This window comes from Scomber japonicus, chromosome 22 (assembly GCF_027409825.1).
Source record: "Scomber japonicus isolate fScoJap1 chromosome 22, fScoJap1.pri, whole genome shotgun sequence".
Classification (NCBI taxonomy): Eukaryota; Metazoa; Chordata; class Actinopteri; order Scombriformes; family Scombridae; genus Scomber; species Scomber japonicus.
Genome location: NC_070599.1, coordinates 20292647 through 20310949, shown reverse-complemented (window position 1 = coordinate 20310949; position 18303 = coordinate 20292647). Strand labels below are relative to the sequence as shown.

Below are 18303 nucleotides of genomic sequence, written 5' to 3'. Positions count from 1 at the left end.
CTGTTGTTATAGTTTGTTATGGAGCACTTCAAAGAGAAGGAGAGGAGGAGGAGGAGGGAGGGGGGAGGAAGAGGACGAGGACGAGGAGGAGGGGGGGGGAGACTGAAAGAGGAGAGAGAGAGAACGAGAGAGAGAGAGAGAGCATGGAGTCTGTTATAGTTTTACCTCTTAAATGCTAACATGTGAGAGCACCGTGTATGCCTGTATGAATTATCCCTGCCTCCCCGTGTGTGTGTGTGTGTGTGTGTGTGTGTGTGTGTGTGTGTGTGTGCGCGTGTGTTTGCCCACATGCCTAGGAAGTAAGGTAATGACGCTTAAAGCCATCACACACTCACACACAGACATGCAGACACACGTTAGCCCATCGACCTGTATAACTTGTCTCGTCAGCGATTGTGTGTCGGCCGGTGTGTGTGTGTGCGTGACAGAGTGTGTGAGTGTGTGTGTGTGTATGTGTGTGTGCAGTGTTTAATATTTAATAGGTGCTGGTTAAAAATGCAGGAGTGTTTTTGTCTCTTGTCCCGTTGCACACCTGTTCCTCTAGAGAGAGGGAAAGAGAGAGAGAGAGAGAGAGGAAGAGAGAGAGAGGAAGACTGGCAGAGAGATAGATAGATAGAGAGATAGATGGATAGATGGATAGAGAGAGAGAGAGAGAGAGAGAGAGAGAGATAGAGTGGGGGGATGGACGGACAGACCTAAACTGATACATGGATGGACAGATGTTCATCTCTGGAGAAAGAGAGAGAGAGTGGTTAGCCAAAAGATAGATAGATAGATAGATAGATAGATAGATAGATAGATAGATAGATAGATGGGTAGGATGGATAGATAGATAGATGGGTAGATAGATAGATAGATAGATAGATAGAGCGATAGATAGATAGATAGAGCGATAGATAGATAGATAGATAGATAGATAGATAGATAGATAGATAGATAGATAGATAGATAGATAGATGCAGGGATGAACAGAAATATAGATAGATGTTCTTCTGTAGAGAAAGTCAGAAAGAGGCTGGAAGATGGATGGATGGATGGATGGATAGAGGGATAGATAGATGGATACAGTAGGAGGATGGATAGACAGATATAAATTAATACATGGATGATAGATAGATGGATAGATGATGCAGAGCTGGATGTGAATACGGATGGCTGGATGGAAAAATGGATGAATGGAAAGATGGATAATATATAGATGATAGATGTGTAAATGGATGGATGGATGGATGGATGGATAGATGGATAAATAAATGAGTAAATGTACAGCAGCAGTCAAACAGTTGGATGTTTAAACAGGTGGATGGATAGAAATCTACATAATAGATAGACAGATGCTGAATGAATGATAGATGATGGATGGATGAAGAGACTGATACAGTGGATGGAGGGATGATAGATGGATGGAACTGTTTTTAGACCAAATTATGGGTTTTTTTGGTAGTTGTTTTGTTTTATTAAAGATTTTTTTTTAATTATATTTTTATTTTATTTTATTTTTTTGAATTTTTAAAAATATTTTAAGTTTTTTTTTCTTATTTTTTTTACATTTTTTTTTTACATTTTTTTAATATATTTTTTTAATGATTTTTTTACATGACTGTCAATTAGATTTTTATTTTATTTTTAAAAATTAAAAAAAATTATATGTTAATTTTTATTTATTCCTCTGTTTTTATATATTTAAAAAATGCACATATATTAATATAATAATGTAAATGTAATGGAAATATATTTTTAAAAATGCACAATAAACGTAGAATAATATTAAATATTTTATGGCACCTTTTGGCCCGTCAGATGAAAAAGAAGAAAAAGAAGGATGGATGGATGATAGACAAATGAAAGGATGGACAGATAATAGAGGTAGAGGTGAGCAAATAAACTCGGATCGAAACAGGAAGTACAAAAATGAATAGCTGCGACAATCAGAGGAGCGAGAGATGATAGATAAAATAGAGGGTGGTTGGTTTTGGGGGGAGTTGAGGCGGGGAGGGATGGAGTGAGGGGGGAGCGAGGGATGAGAAGAAAAGAGAGACATGTCATCAGTTAATCAATGTACTTTTCCTGTTTTCTTCCACTCTGGGTTTTAAGGTGATTTTTTTTCCTTCCCTATTATTTTCGCTCTACTTCCCTTATCAATCAATACTTATTATTGGCTACCTCACTCTACTTCTGTCTTTCTCTATTCATCCTTTGTTTTTTTTCTGTCTTACTCCCTTCATCCTCTCCATAGTCTTTCTTTCTTTTTTTCTTTCTCCTTTTTTTCTTTATGTATCTCCTTCTCTTCCTCTCTCTCTCTCTCTCTCTCGCACTCCTTCATCTCCTTCCTTCTTTCAAAGAGAGAGACACTAAAGAAGAGAGGAGGAGGAAACACACACACACAAATACACACACTCTCTCTCACACACACACACACACACACACACACACACACACACACACACACACAATGAAGTCATTCATCTGTCCAATCAAAGAGGCGGAAGCCCAGAGGAAAGTAAACATCCATCTCTCTCTCTCCTCCTCTTCTTCTTCTTCTCTCTCTCTCTCTATCCATCTATCTATCTATCTCTCTCTCTCTCTCCTTCTTGTTCGCTCCGTGAGTCCGTGAGCGTCCATGATTATGATGCCCCTGTGTGTGTGTGTGTGTGTGTGTGTGTGTGTGTGTGTGTGTGTGTGTGGACAGACATATATCCCATTTCTCTGTTGTCTCTTTAAAAAGAATAGATTGTTCTTCGGCTACAAAACAAAGAATAAAGACACACACACACACACACACACACACACACACACACAAAGGACGAGGACGTATATCTGTGACAGGATTTATGATGGGGCGAGAGATATTGGGAGACAGGAAACAGACAGAGAGAAGAGGCGGAGGAGGTGGTGCAGACTAAGAGTCCGCCCACATCGGTGGACAATAAAGTTGTTTCTATTCTGAACCAGAAACAAAAAAATACCAGAGTAAAATTAAAAGCTACAAAACCAGAAAACGTGACATACTGGCCAGAGTTACTCCTTCAAACTGTATAAATAATCCTTCTTCATGTTATTTTGAGCTGATTCTTGTTGTTTATGCCTCATATATACATGGACTGTATGTGTTAGGGCTCGACTGATGCTGGATCTTTGGGGCAAATGCTGATAATAGGGAGTAAATTATTGATACATCGGCCAATAATCTCATGAATATGATACATTATTTGCAGCGATCCCTCAAATGTGAATATCAAACACTTGTGACAAAGACGTGTAATGTAGTCATGATAGTTTAACAGTGAAGTTAATTGTATAAAGTGAACTGAGACAGTAAATTATAAATGAAAAAACGCATTAAAAAAGGATCAAATATTCATAAAATGCTGTCTATATGACTTTAAGAATTTAAAAAAATATCAATGCATACCGGATAATATTTACACCAATATCCATACATCTGTTATAAACCAATATCGGCTGATATGTAATGCAGTCTAATACAACAGCTCTACTATTAAAGCGATAGTTCAGCGTAATTTCGACCTAGTGTCATATGCACCATGAGGTCTATCTAAACACCACCTCAGCCGTTTATAATATACATATACATATATTCAATATGTATTTTACTAGACCTGTTTTTCCTTCTCTTCCTCCTTCTCTGTACAATAGATAGAATACAAAAAAAACCTCCCTCAAAAGCATTGGATGCATTGGAAAGTTTGTAAGTACACCAGGAGTTTATTAAAATAATACTTACCTGATGGCTTTTACTCTGCTGCTACTGCTAAAGCTGTAAACATTGTCGAAATCTCGCGCAATCACTGAAATACTGCGTGATCTCGCGAGATCCCGCTAAGCACATCTAAAGATCTGTACGAAATCTCGCAATATTTCGACGATGTTTACAGCTTTAGCAGTAGCCAATCCAGACATTATTAGTGGGGTCATTTACCAGATACACTGGTGGTCCCGTTAGCGCCTGTGCTAACGGAAAGTTAGCTAACGGGACTACTAACTAACTGTACTAACTGCTGTATCCTGTCTGGATTTGACATCTTCTTGACTGTGTATTGTGTTATGTGTGTTTTATTTGTGTCTTATCTATTTATTTGCTGCCTCTTCGACTTCTGTTCTTTTTTATATTTATTTTACTCACTAGGGACTACGGATGCAAATTAGCAACTTTGCTATAATCCAGCATATTTACAGAGATGTCTAACATCGATGTTCATCAATATGCACTGTCCCTATCCAAAAATAAACTATTACTACTATTACTAAGCCGTTCAGCTGATAGCTCTAACTCCACTATTTTCCGACCAAATGAAACTGAACGGCTGAGGTGGTGTTGGGATAGACCTCATGGTGCATATGACGCTAGGTCTAAATTAGGCCGAACCATTGCTTTAAGAAGCTTATATGTTTTCAGTTTTTGTTAACATAGTCAGTAAGGTGATAATTCTACTTTATGTTTATTATTAAGGTGGTAGTGGGTGATGGTTGTGGTGTATTGGATTGCATTAGATTACATGTAAATGAACCATAAGTGGGTTGAATACATTTGTCCTCTTCATGTCTCTTTGTTTCGTTCAGAGCTGCAACGATTAGTCGATTCATGGATTAGGTGTCAGTTACTAAAGTTGTAATTCACCCATTTTGATCATTGATTCATTGGTTGGAGACATGCTTTCAAATGCTCCACTGTGAGTATTTCCTGGTTTCTTTACTCCTCCATGACAGTGAACTGATTGTCTTTGGGTTGTGGACCAAAAACAAGACATTTGAGGATGTCATCTTGGGCTTTGAGATTTATTTATCGACACTTTTCATCATTTTCTGACATTTTATGGATCAAACAACCAATCGATTCATTAGGAGAATAATCGAGAGGTTAATCAATAGTGAAAATAATGGCTAGCTGTAGCCCTGGTGCTTGTTTATGTACAGTACAGCTACTTCCTGTTTTACTTCCTGTTTTACGTCTCTCCAGGTCTGTATGTTTCTGTGTTTGAATTGGTATCTCTTTATTTTTGCAATGAATAATTGATCACACAACAAAAGACATATATACATGAATAAATAATGAATCAATAACTGTAAAAGTCTTACGAACAAAGGAGGAAATATGTATTATGTATCTTATAAAATATATTTCGTGAAGAATGAAAAATAAAAAGTTACAAATCAGTCAATACGACGGCCAAAATATACGAAAAACCACAAACACTCTCCAGCCTAGAAAAGAGGTAGAATGATAGAAAAGTATGAAATATGAAGAAGAAAACCAAAGAACAGAGTATGAATCTCAAGATGACGGAGGGTTGAAGTAGAAATCCCTTCCCAAAAAAATAGAGAGGAGAGAAGGAAGAAAAACAACAATAACAAAAACGAAAAACAAAAGAAATGGATCAGCGGCTGATGGAGAGATAAAAGAAAGGAGGGAGAGAAAGATGAAAGATTTCAACTAAAGAGGGTTGACCCGTCTCTCTACCCCACGTATTGACCGCGCCAGGCTTTGATAAACTACGCTGTATGTGTGTGTGTGTGTGACAGTTTTAATGTGTGTGTGTGTGTGTGTGTGTGTGTGTATGTGTGTGTGTGTGTGTGTGTGTGTGTGTGACCTCTGCACGTTCAGAGCTAAATCAATCTGTCAAACGTGTTAGCGAGTCCGTGCTTATTCACCGCCATGCCTGTTTGTGTGTGTGTGTGTGTGTGTGTGTGTGTGTGTGTGTGTGTGTGTGTGACCGACCCTGACCGGCCATCAGAGCCAATGACGGAGTATTGATCAAGGCTCCGTTGCCATAGAAACGGCCATTTGGGAGGACAGGCGAGGGTGCGTGTGTGTCAAAGTGGGAAGACTTACTTCAAGGTGGCTCATCAGATCATTGGGTCTCTCTCTCTTTCTCTTGTGTGTGTGTGTGTGTGTGTGTGTGCGTGCGTGTGTGTGTGTGTGTGTGAAATGTCAGCTTTATGTTTTCCATTCGCGGCATGTGTTTTGTGTTCTCGGCCAATTAAAAGATCATCAAATAACAAAAATACAACACAGCAGCAGCAAACATTTTTCCGGAAAAGCTGCTGCTGCCGTGCGTCTCATTTTAATTAACATCGATAAGTTCGTTACATCGGTAATTAAGACACATTATTATAATTAATATAAACAAACAACAGCTGATTGTTTTTTAAAGCTCTCTCTTTGTCATAGTTTCCTTTTTTTTTGTGAACCCACAGTGTCAGATTTTAAATTACGGCACAAAACAGGAAGAAGAAGAAGCTGTCTGTACTAGAATTTACTTTGTGAGATTTATTTATTTTATTTTATTTTATTTTGTTAAATTTTATTTTATTGATGTATTTTACTGTGGAATCATAGATCAATCAAGATAAGATAAGACTTTATTGATCCCTGTGGGGGGGTGTGGGGGGGGTTCAGTTGTTACAGCAGCTGTGTGAAGAGTCTGAATACATCTACATACAATTCAACTAAAAAAAAGGTTGGAAATTTCACAATAAAATACATAATATAATATAAAATAGAATAGAAATTGTGCCATTATGTTGTCTTGTACTTTATAACAGTGGAGCCCAGCAGTTAATTTCACTTTGTCTGATATACATATTGAAAAATGTTCTTATTAATGTCTTCATATTGATTTCAACCCCACCATTAAGCTCTAATTTTGACTGATGGTCGGCACAGTTTTTAACATCCTGCATCAGTTTTAATACAAACGTTACCAGAGTTACCAGAGTAGAAATGTAAACTGGCACATCATATATCTGCTAGTAGTAAAGATGATGCTGGTGGTGTAGGTTTTAGGGGTGCGGACTTGGCCCCGTTTACTCTACTGTAGGTCGTGATTTTCATAATTTTCAAATGGCTAACAGTTTATGCAACTCTGTAAGCCGGAATGAGCTAAAAACGTCAAACTTGGCCTCAATAACTGGAAATGATGTACATGTGCTTCCCAAGAAATATGAGCCCAATCGGCCAAATGGTGGCGCTTTAATTAAGGAACCAGAAATGCTTTTTTTTTTTTTTTTTTTTTTTGGAAAGGCCCTCACACCTTAAGTCTGATTGTTTTGAAATGTCACACACACACACACACACACACACACACACACACATACACACACACACACACACACACACACACACACACACACAGTCTAGCTCATTGTGCCCTACAAAATAAAAGCATCTTGGACCATAAAAGTCTGTCAAATTGACCCCATCTGTTTTGACTGTTCCTTCCATCCTTCCATCCTTCCATCCTTCCTTCCTTCCTTCCTTTCGTCTGTCCTTCCTCCCTCCTTCTTTCTTTCTTTCCTCCCTCTCTCTTTCCTCCCGTCCTTCTTTCCTTCCTCTCTCCCTCCTTCTTTCCTTCCTCTGTTCCTTCCTCCTTTCCTTCTTTCCTTTCCTCCCTTCCTTCCACCCTCCTTTCCTTCCTTCCCTCCTTCCTTCCTACCTCCCTCCTTTCCTTCTTTCTTCCTAACTTCCATCCTTCCTCCCTCCTTTCCCTCTTTCTTCCTCCCTTCCATCCTTCCTGCCTCCTTTTCCTTCTTCCTTCCTTCCTTCCTTCCATCTTTCCTTTTCCTTCCTTGACTTGAGGACAACAGGAGGGTTAAAAGCTCATTTAGACAAGCATTGCTTCAATAAAGAACAGGACTTAGAAATAAAAAGGTAGAGTTTTGAATGGGTCTCTCTCTCTCTCTCTCTCTCTCTCTCTCTCTCTCTCTCTCTCTCTCTCTCTCTCTCTCTCTCTCTCTCTCTCTCTCTCTGTCTTTCCGAGGGGGTCTTGGGAATCTTCGAAGACTGGTTGAATAGTTCACAGTGAATATCAAATAATAATTTAGCTTGAAATGCCCGTCCCTAATTCAGACTGACAATCAGAAGCACTCAGGCCACCTTGACACTAGTGTGTCAGCACCAGCAGACTATTTTAAAAGCAGAAAAATGTCAAACATTTTCCGAGATTTGCTGCTATTATTGATGATGTGTGATAGTAAATTCAAAATGTTTGCAATTTTTTGACAGGTGGTTGACTAAAACTGGCAATTTGACACAACATGCATCACACTGAGCTATAAAAGAGTGTTGCAGACATTTTCACTATTTTCATCTTAAAGGCCAAATTATGAATTTCTTTATTTGAGAAAAATAGTCGGTATATTAATCGCTAATGCAAATAGTCCTACATCCAAAATCTCATTAAGGAGGAACTGGAATCTGATTTTCCGATCACATCCGACAAGAAGTGACGTTGTTGTCTCTCTGCTTGCTTTGCTTGTCACAGTCTGAATGTGGCTTCATCGTATTAAGGTCAAAGGTCAGTGGCCAACCTGTCCTGTAATGGTTCCACTGTAGACGAATGTGTTCAGGTGAAGCGATGAAAGCCGGAGAAGGACAAACAGATTTGTTTCTATTTAAAGGGTTTGAATGCAAGTCAAGGTTAAGGGTTAAAAAATGAATGTAGGTCAGTGGACAGGCTGTGCTCGTGTGTGTGTGTGAGTGTGTGTACGAGGGTCTGACTTATCTAACATTCAGGGACACATTTCAGACTAAAGACCAGTTAATTGGGGACAGCTTGTCCAATAGGGGACAAAAGCTGTGTCCCCAATTGGGAGAAACGCTAATTTTTGGGGTCAGTTGTTAAAGTTAGGGTTAGACAAGTAGCGGTTATAGTTGGTGTAAGTCTCCAGGAAGTGAATGAAAGTCTAAGTAATGTCCCCAAAAGTGACCTGTGTGTGTGTGTGTGTGTGTGTGTGTGTGTGTGTGCACTTGAGTATGTAACATGTGTAAGAGCAGATGTACTTTCCCCTTTTTGTTGTATGTAAAAGCTTCTACGTTCAATCATGTGTGTTTGATGTGTGTGCGTGTGTGTGTGTGTGTGTGTGTGTGTGTGTGTGTGTGTGTGTGTGTGTGTGTGTGTGTGTGTGTGTGTGTGTGACCTGCTCTTTGTTCCTGTGCTCGGTGCAGTAAGGAGAGTGGACCGTTGACGAGGATTAATGCCCAACATATGGCAACCCTACGGGACACACACTCACACACACACACACACACACTCTCATACACCACTCTCTCTCTCTCTCTCTCTCTCTCTCTCTCTCTCTCTCTCTCATACACACACACACACACACACACACACACACACACACACACACACACTGCAGTCATTACTCTGAACAAAGAACTGTAAGGCTAATGAGAAGGCGATATCATGTGTCCTTTGCACACACACACACGCGCACACACGACATGGATTCACGTGGATACACATACACACCTTAATATTGCTTATGCATGGATGGATGCAGATGAACACACACATACACACACACACACACACACACACCACACCCTGGTACTGTAACATGCATCCATTGTGTATGTGTGGAAGTTGAAAGGTAGTAGGACGTTTGTTGATGGAAAGGCTTTAAGGTCTGAATGCAAACACCTGTGTGTGTGTGTGTGTGTGTGTGTGTGTGTGTATGTGTGTTAAAGAGTGAGAGAATAGTGTGGTTTATTGTATGAGTGTATGTGTGGTACAAAGAGAAAGAGAGGTGAAGCAGAGTTCAGAGGAAAAGTGAAGGTTCATGTTTTCCCCTTTCTTCAATGCTCCTCTGCTTCTCTCTCTTGTAGTGTGTGTTGTGTGTGTGTATGTTAGGCGTGTGTGTCTTTTTCTCACGTACAAGATCACACCCCAAAAACATTTTCAGACATTTTCTCTCCACATCTTTTTACACTCTCTCTCTCTCTCTCTCTCTCTCTCTCTCTCTCTCTCCTCTCTCTCTCTCTCTCTCTCTCTCTCTCTCTCTCTCCTCTCTCTCCTCTCCTCTCTCTCTCTCTCTCCTCTCTCTCTCTCTCTCTCTCCCTCCTCTTCCTACCACTCCCAGTGGGATCTGACCGACATACTCACATGTTCCTGAAAACCTCAGCATCCACTCTATTCTGTATTAGTGTTATTGGATAAGTGATTAAAGGGGGGGGGGGGGGGGGGGGGGGGGGTATATCTTGCAACATTTACAGGTCTATATTTTTAAACTGGGCCTTTACTGGAATTTCGATTTGATTTTATATGAACTGACTAAACCGGCATTTATCATTATGAGATGTCTAAGAGTCTCATATGGAGGCTCTGACATTGATGGGGCCGGTTGCTGCTGTCCATCCCACTGGACGCCAAATACGAGAAGGTAGGCTGACCCAGGCTAACGGCACAGATTTCACCAATAACCCAGATAAACCTGATTTAGCTGCTTCACACGACACCCTAACACAAGATGAAAAGTTAAGCTAAATGGTTGTTACAAGACATAAAAACATGATTTTTCAGTCAGTTGTCAAACTGTGGAGTCGCTACACTCTTATTCATGGGCTCCCACTGTCGCTGAGTCACCTAGTGGTAAAGTTAGGTATTACCAGTCCAGTTTATGGCTTCATATCAAACTGCTTTGAATGTTTTCGTTCGGTGTGATTTACAGTTCAAAAAACGTATTTTATACTAACCGTTTACGAAATCCGTTAGTTCAGCCTCTGTCTCCAACAGGCCGTTTTTAGCTTTTGTCTCTTTAAGAGCTTCCTCCCAATTAACCCACTAATTTCAGATTGGTTAGGTTCAGAAAGCTGCAGCTACTTTATCTTGTTCTTTACCCAAAATGTCAACTATTCAAATACATCTATACATGTTTGAGTTGAAAACCAATCTAAAAAATGCGAGTCAATGCAAAGAACAGGTAAAAAAAACTTACATCAGCTCATCTGCGAGGTAGAAAAAAATATTCAGAGCAGATTTGACTTTGACCTGCAGGGAGCATTTCTACTTATGTTTACCCAAAGTTTTGTAATTTGAGTATGTTTAACATGGACGTCCAACATCATACAAGTATATAAATGATAGAAAACCACAAAAAGCACGATGGCTGCCCTTAAATGCTTCTCTAAGCCCCGACCCTCGTAAGTCACTGTTGCTACGCCCGTTGAGCTTTTCATTCTAGCACAGCATGGATGTGGTCTGCAGTTATAATGTGGTAGGCTTGCAGCTCAAAATTCATATTACAGTTCTTAAGTTTTACATTGAATTAGACGAAAATGCTAAAATTGTCACGTTGCATAGAAAGCATAAACACTACACTTTTTATATTCCACTTTTGAATTGGCTGATTTTGGACAGAGACTCTCTCTAGAGCTGTAAAAAAAAAAGAAGAAAAAAAGTCTTAAATATACACTTAATGGCTACATGTAATATCAGGCTATAGATTGAGGCTAAAGTTACATAATTAAAAGTCACCGTCATCACCAGCTGATGATCCATGAAGAAGACGTGGAATTAAAGAAACAGCGTTACTCTTGTATTACAATTACGTACACGGCACTATAGATTTCGGCTAACGTAGCACTATTTTGGATAGCTGGGGTGTTAAATCCAATAAAGATCAATTTTATAATGATAATAATATAGTTTGGATAGCTAATAATAGACCTTGGCCGTGTATTTTACTCTATTTTCTATTCTATTCTATTCTTTTCCAATCTCACCCGTCTTGTACAGCTTTTAGCTTTTGGTCCACTTTCTCTCTCTCTCTCTCTCTCTCTCTCTCTCTCTCTCTCTCTCTCTCTCTCTCTCTCTCTCTCTCTCTCTCTCTCTCTCTCTCTCTCACTCTAGGTGTAAATGACTTTGGACGGCCATCTGTTACTTAGCCACCCTGCAGAGAGTTGGCCTGCATGCGCACCTCCTGAGTGAGTGTGTGTGTGTGTGTGTGTGTGTGTGTGTGTGGTGTGTGTGTGTGTACCTTTTATGTTTAGTGTGCAGTTACTGTATTCTTGTGTTTGAGTGATTATTTATGCCTACGTGCACATGCATAATACAGTAGGTTATGTATTTGTGCATGTGTGACAGAAATAGAGAGAGAGAGAGATGCATATGTTTGTGTGTGTTGTAGATGTGTATTCGGGCTCACTTACAAATGTAGAACATGTTTTATTGGGCTTGTGTTTGTGGGAGATGATGTTTTACATCTCATGTTGTTAGCATCTTTAGCCTCGGTCAAAGCTCCCATTGGACATTTTAATCTAGGCTGATTGACAGAATTAAAAATAAACCTAAAATGTTCTTTTTTTTGTTGTCCTGATCAACAGTAGACAACCCAAAGCTAAAGAAACAAGAAATTAATCACATTTGAGAAGCTGCGATCAGATCATTTGTACTTTTTTTCCCCCTAAAAGATTGACTCAAAACAGTTAATCCATCAATATAATTGGCAATTAATTAATTAATCAATGCAGTTACATTTTAAACTCATCCTTTGGCAACTTCCTAAAAATGCGCAAATATACACGACACATACATACGAATATATATTGTATTGAATGCTAGTATTAGAGACTTAGAAAGGAATAAGACAAGGAGGTGTTAGCAGGGCTGGAGCCAGGATTTAAGACATTTTAAAGGTAATTAGGGGAGATTCAACCTAATAACACCTAAAGATCGAAATAAAAAGATGTAATGATTATATATTGTATTTATTGAGCAACTTCCTAAAACTTTGCAAATATACACGACACATACATATGAATATATATTGTATTGAATGCTAGTATTAGAGACTTAGAAAGGAATAAGACAAGGAGTTGTTAGCAGGACTGGAGCCAGGATTTAAGACTTCTAAAACATAAAGTTAATTAGGGGAGATTCAACCTAACAACACCTAAAGATCGAAATGAAAAGATGCAATGATTATATATTGTATTTATTGAGCAAGTTATTCAATTATATTTCTCAATGATTCCTTATATGTTCGCTGAAATTGCCTCCAAATAGGAACTTCATAGGATGTAATTTGTGAATGGTATGGATGAAATACTGGTGGAGAAATACTGAATCATTATATTTGTCCTAAGTTTAGTTTAAAAATAGTGGAATCAGCCTAAAAAATACCAAACAAGTGCACATTTTTAATTGAATGTAAGCTCCCACCAGGTTGCTAAAGCCCCTCAAATTTCCAGGAAAATGACTCTGATCTCAGTGCCGTTAATGATAGCTGCAACCCATGATGTTAGAGGCCTTTTACTGAGAATAATACAGCATGTAAAGCTCGAAAAACAACCAGTACAGCTTGTTACTGAAAATATTTTGACATTCAGACTATTTTATACTAGTGTTATCTTTGTTTTACTGCATTTGACTATCATGATGATCCATTAAATGCATCATAAATACGTGTTTCCATGTCTTGCATCAGTATTCTTCTCATGTCCAAGCCGAACAAAGTGATAAATATCGAGCTCTGTCTGTTTTTAAAGTGGGGGATATTTTAAGATGTGGCAACTCCTGCTGTTCCTGCTGGTTTTAGTACTTGGAGGTGTGAAAATGTCACAGAGTAAAGACGGTTTCATGCTCGTCACGTCATTTACCCAGAGACACCGACTATAAAAACGACCCTCTGCACAGCCCAATCAGATTTCAGCCTCCTGTTTGTTGGACTGTCTTGAAATCAACCAATCAGGCTTTAATTTCACTCTCTTTCCTCCAGTACGGCAGCCAGTGAAAGTACTCTGAAGCGACTGTGCACTGTGTGTTGTCAGTTTGTGATTCGATTACGTCCGAGCGACCTGCTGTCTCTGCTGGAACATCCAGCTGTCAGCTTTGACTGCCGAAGTGATACTCGAACCAACGGTGCAGCCAGACAGTTTTCATTTCTGAGCCATCGGAGGATAATAGACCCAAAAACAAGCTTTAAGTATGAAATTTACAGAAAAGACAGAAGATAAAGTAGCAGCAGGTGATTAAAGAAAACTTAAGCATAAGTAAAAACTTTAATTCACTTTAAGCTCAGCAAACTTTAATTATACTTTACTACGACTTTTATTTTGAAAGTTTAGAGTATGTTGTATTTAAAAGACTAGACATGGGTTCATGTTATAAGCAAATACTTCAGCCTAAACCTTTTCGGTCTGAAACTGCTTTATTTATTTATTTATTTATTTTTCTTTTTGTTTTTTCACCATTTTCAAGAGAGATGAAGAAAACAAGTACATATGATTATTTACTTTATTTATACATATATATTTGAGTTTAATGACTGAAATAAACTAAACTATGATAATCATACGTTATCAGAAAATCTCAAAATCCTTCTAGTTTGGAAAAGAAGTGTAAATACTGTTATTGTTATCAGCTGTTTCTCAGTTAATCTACTAGTACATTGACTCCTTTTTATAATATATCATCCTTTTGTCCTTTTTTTTTTTTTTTTTTTTAATAAAGTCCACCTTCACTCAAAAATGTGTTTTTTTCAGTTGGATGTTTGAGCTTCTCTTTGCAGAAAGATGTGAGTGAAGAGTTTGTTTTCACCTTAAAGTTTAAAGTTATACTAAAGTTTAAAGTCAGTCTTGGTCCATTATACACACTTATACTGCAATGTGCGGACCTGAAGCCTCTTTTGAACGTACAGCATGTCCTTCTAAGAAATGTTTACGAGTCGAGTCGAGTTTTTTTTTTTTTTTTGTGGGAAAACCCAAGTCAGATACAAATTATTAGCCAAAGCAGTCTTAAAGAGTCTCATGTCTGGAGGGGATCTTTAAGTAAATGCAATAAACTTGAAATACAAAATGAAAAAAAAAAAAAAAAAGAAGTCAGTCAGTCAAATCACAAACATGTAAGGCAATTACACCTTCAACATTTGAGATATGCATACATAAAAAATCAACATGACTCCATTTCCTGCGCACCTGTCTGCCAGATGTATGTCCGGATGATATTTAATCTGTTTACATGTTCAAAAATGTTTATATTTGGCCAGTTTTATACGTTCTCCGTCAGGAAGTTTGGAGTTTACAGTTCAAAAACATCACTTATGGAATTTGTCGTGTTTTTTGTTTACATCTTAAGCCTTACATACTGTTCACGTTCTGGGATTTCACAATATTCCCTTCATAATTAGTCTCTATATACTATTTCTGAACCACAAATCATTCATGAATACCTCATCAGTCATTAATAAATTGGTAATTAATCTTTCATGACGCTTTCAGAGTGCAGAGAGAGTTCATTATTCAGTTTTCAGGGTTTTTGTTGATGGAGAAAAAACATTTACAATCACACTATACATTGGTCCAACGTTACATAGCACAGGAGAACAAAATGATTTCAATGTATTATATTAAAGGTGTATTTCTGAATGCTGGTTTGTGATTTTCGTGGGTCAAACTCAATAAAAATGTGTATCAGCTGCACTGAAATGTTTTTAAAAAGTTGAAATATTTCCATTTTAATGTATTCTGGGTCACTTCAGGGAAAAGTCATCACATTTTCTGGCTAAAAGAAAAGTTTTTAAGGTGTGTTTTCATATCTCAAATGTAAAACTGGGTCAAATTAGATCTTGAACGGTACATAAAGGGTTAAAAATGAAAAATTGGTTAACTAAAAGTTTAAAAAAAGTCATGCATGTGTCCAAAAAGCTCCTTTATACTTGTGTTGCCTGATGCCTACCCAGAAGTCTCGCTTACAGTCTTTAGCCTGTAAACTACATAATAGATATTAATACTTTAAACCTATTCAGGAGTGTAAATGCACAATTAAAAGTAAACAATTAACATAAAAATTGAAGACTCAAGACACATGAATTACATAAAACATGATACATATATAGTGCAGTACATTAAATACAGCATAGCAGCAAAACGAGTGCAGCTGACACGTATTTCTATGTCACAGTAATTAATCTCGTTTCCTCTTTCTTTCTCCCCCTGCAGCTCTCGTCCGGGCCGTCCTCCGAAGCGTTGTTCTGGTGCAGGGATCCAGGAAAGCCCCAGGCTGCTGCACCCGGGCCTCCCCGGCCTGCTGTCCCCCAACCTGCTGTCACACACTGGTAAGAGAAAGAGAGAGAGAGCGAGAGAGAGAGCGAGAGAGAGAGAGAGAGAGTGAAAGCCAAGTAATTTCTCTTTTAAGTCGGTTTTCTTTCTTCCTCCATCTTCAACTCCTCTTTTTCATTCTCTGCATGGATTCATTGATTCACTAGTTTATCTAAATGGGGCAGCACATACTGTATTAATAGGCTACACAGTGCTGCTGTCCTGTCATTTATCAAAATGTCAACTTCTTGTGAGCGTTGAGACACCGTGATGCACCTCTCAGATAAACCGGCTGTCTTTTAAAACGGTTTATATAGGTTAAGAAGCAGGAGAATGTCCTCAGCTCCTAATTTGGGGATGCATGGTGAAGGACATTTAGTTTGACCTAATTTTCTGCCCCTCTCCTGGTTGCTCAGGTTGGTTTTTATTTTTTAGGATAAGTCAACAGAAGCGACACAATCCTGTCAGCAAGTGCTCTAAAATTGACATTTGATATTTATGTTCAAGTGACAAAAGCCTCTAGCTTAGCCATAGTAATTATGTAACAGGAGCAAAGCAGGAAGTCAGGTGATGTTATTGTAGCGGCAGCAAAGTCGGTGTTAGGAGGAGGTCTGGGTCGATGGGTCAACAAAACATTGACTCAACATGGTTTGTTTCATGTTTCCAGACGTCTTCCTAACTCAAACCATGTGGCTTCTTTGTGCCAAAACCTAACCAAACCTTAACCAAAGCACTGTCACCTGACCATAAAACATTTTACTTTTCAAAGGTAATTTGTAACAGACTCATGATGTCATCCTGCTAAATGGGGGCACCAGATAGAAAAAAAACACCATATTCTGTCATTAATGGCGCATTCCATTTGTACTTGGAAATGCTCCGAAATTGCAACTGGAGCGAAACTCTGAAGTCAAATATTTCCAGCTGGGGAGGTCAGAAGAACCTCACCAGCCTCAACCTCAAACTCCAAGATGGTAGCTCTGTGCATCAACAGTGTGAAAGTTGTGCTAATATCCTGTTGTTATTAGGACTTATCTGTCTTATTAAGCCAGTCGTACACACAGTAATGTAAAAACTTCTATCTGTGGACATGTTGCTACGATGTTTGTACGTGCAAAGTACAGCGAAATGTGATTTTAGCTAATCAACTAACATTGGCTATCAATGGCTATCAATGGCTAACAACGGATAGAACTGGTTTTCTGGCTTCTTGAACTGAAACACTTGAAACTCGGGTGTGATTCCCCGCTACGACTTCCAACTTCCTGAGTTAAATGTAACACAGCATTAATCTAGAGGACTTGTCGGACACATGTGTACACCTCCAAAGACCATTGAGGAGGAAGTAGTGGTAAAGAAATGTAATTTTAAGCCCCTTTTTTGGTTATTCCAAGTGTAATCTGCATTATAAGAGAACGACATGTTAACGGACTATTCTGTGATTGGATACCCATATCATGTGACTTTAGGCATAAACAATATGCATGTTAATATATGTAAGTCATGTGATGTGAGCAGTGGATGTAGTCAAAATGCTTTCAATGGTCACATCTTAGTTGTTGCCATTAATGTGGAGTCCAGTCATTTCAATGCTAACAAATGTTTTTAGTAGACTTTAAATTTTAATATTAGCTTAGACGTCAATTATGACTTTTTTAGGCTTTGGGGAAATTTTACAAAAACTGAACCTGTCAGAATTAAAAAATGATAAAACAATTGATTATTTTAAGTAGGAGGTGTGTGCTGAAAAGTTTTGTGCATGTGCCTTTAATAGTGGTTTAATAATAATAATAATAATAATAATAATAATAATTGCAGTACTGATTTTGGCCACTAAGACACATTGGCAGCACTCATTCATTCATTCAGCCTTTAATTCTCATTCAAACTCTTCCCTTTCCCTTCCTTCCCTTTCATTTTCTTTTATTCTCCTCCTTTTCCATCCATCTCATGCATCCTTTCATCCTTCATGCCTTACCTTTTTCAATATCTCCCACTTCTTTTCATCCCTCGTTCTTTTCTACGCAAGATACCTCCATTCCTTTCCTCCTTCCTTTTTCTTCTCACCTGTCTTCTCTTCTATCCTCTCATCCCTTTCCTCACTTTCTTTTCTTTCACCTAATCTGCCCCCTTCTCCTCCTTCCCTCACTCATCCCTCTCTCCTCCTCTCCTCTCCATCCATCTCTCCGTCCTCTTTTAACCATCGGCAAAAGAGCTTTTTTTTTTTTAAAAAAAAAGATGTTTTTCTTTTAAGCTCACAAAGTGAAAATTGAGAGATAGAGAGAAAAAAGAAGTGAGAGAGAAAGATAGAGGGGATAAATGGAGAGAAGAAAGGAGGGATGTCGCCAGAGGAGATGATGAAACCTAAAAACGCCTGCCAGAAAGAGAGAGAGAGAGAGAGAGTTGCAGAGAAAAAGATGGTGAGAAGGAGAGAAAAGACAGATTGTTTAGGGGTTGACAACAAA

General features: G+C 38.5%; 1 protein-coding gene across 1 annotated transcript in view; it reads left to right on the top strand.

Moving 5' to 3' along the window:
- dachb (dachshund b) overlaps positions 1-18303 on the top strand; it is a 123077-nt gene that overhangs the window by 53002 nt on the left and 51772 nt on the right. Inside the window, exon 2 of the mRNA XM_053343145.1 lies at positions 15740-15855. Within this exon, the coding sequence (XP_053199120.1) occupies positions 15740-15855 (116 nt within the window). The remainder of the gene's footprint in view (positions 1-15739; positions 15856-18303) is intronic.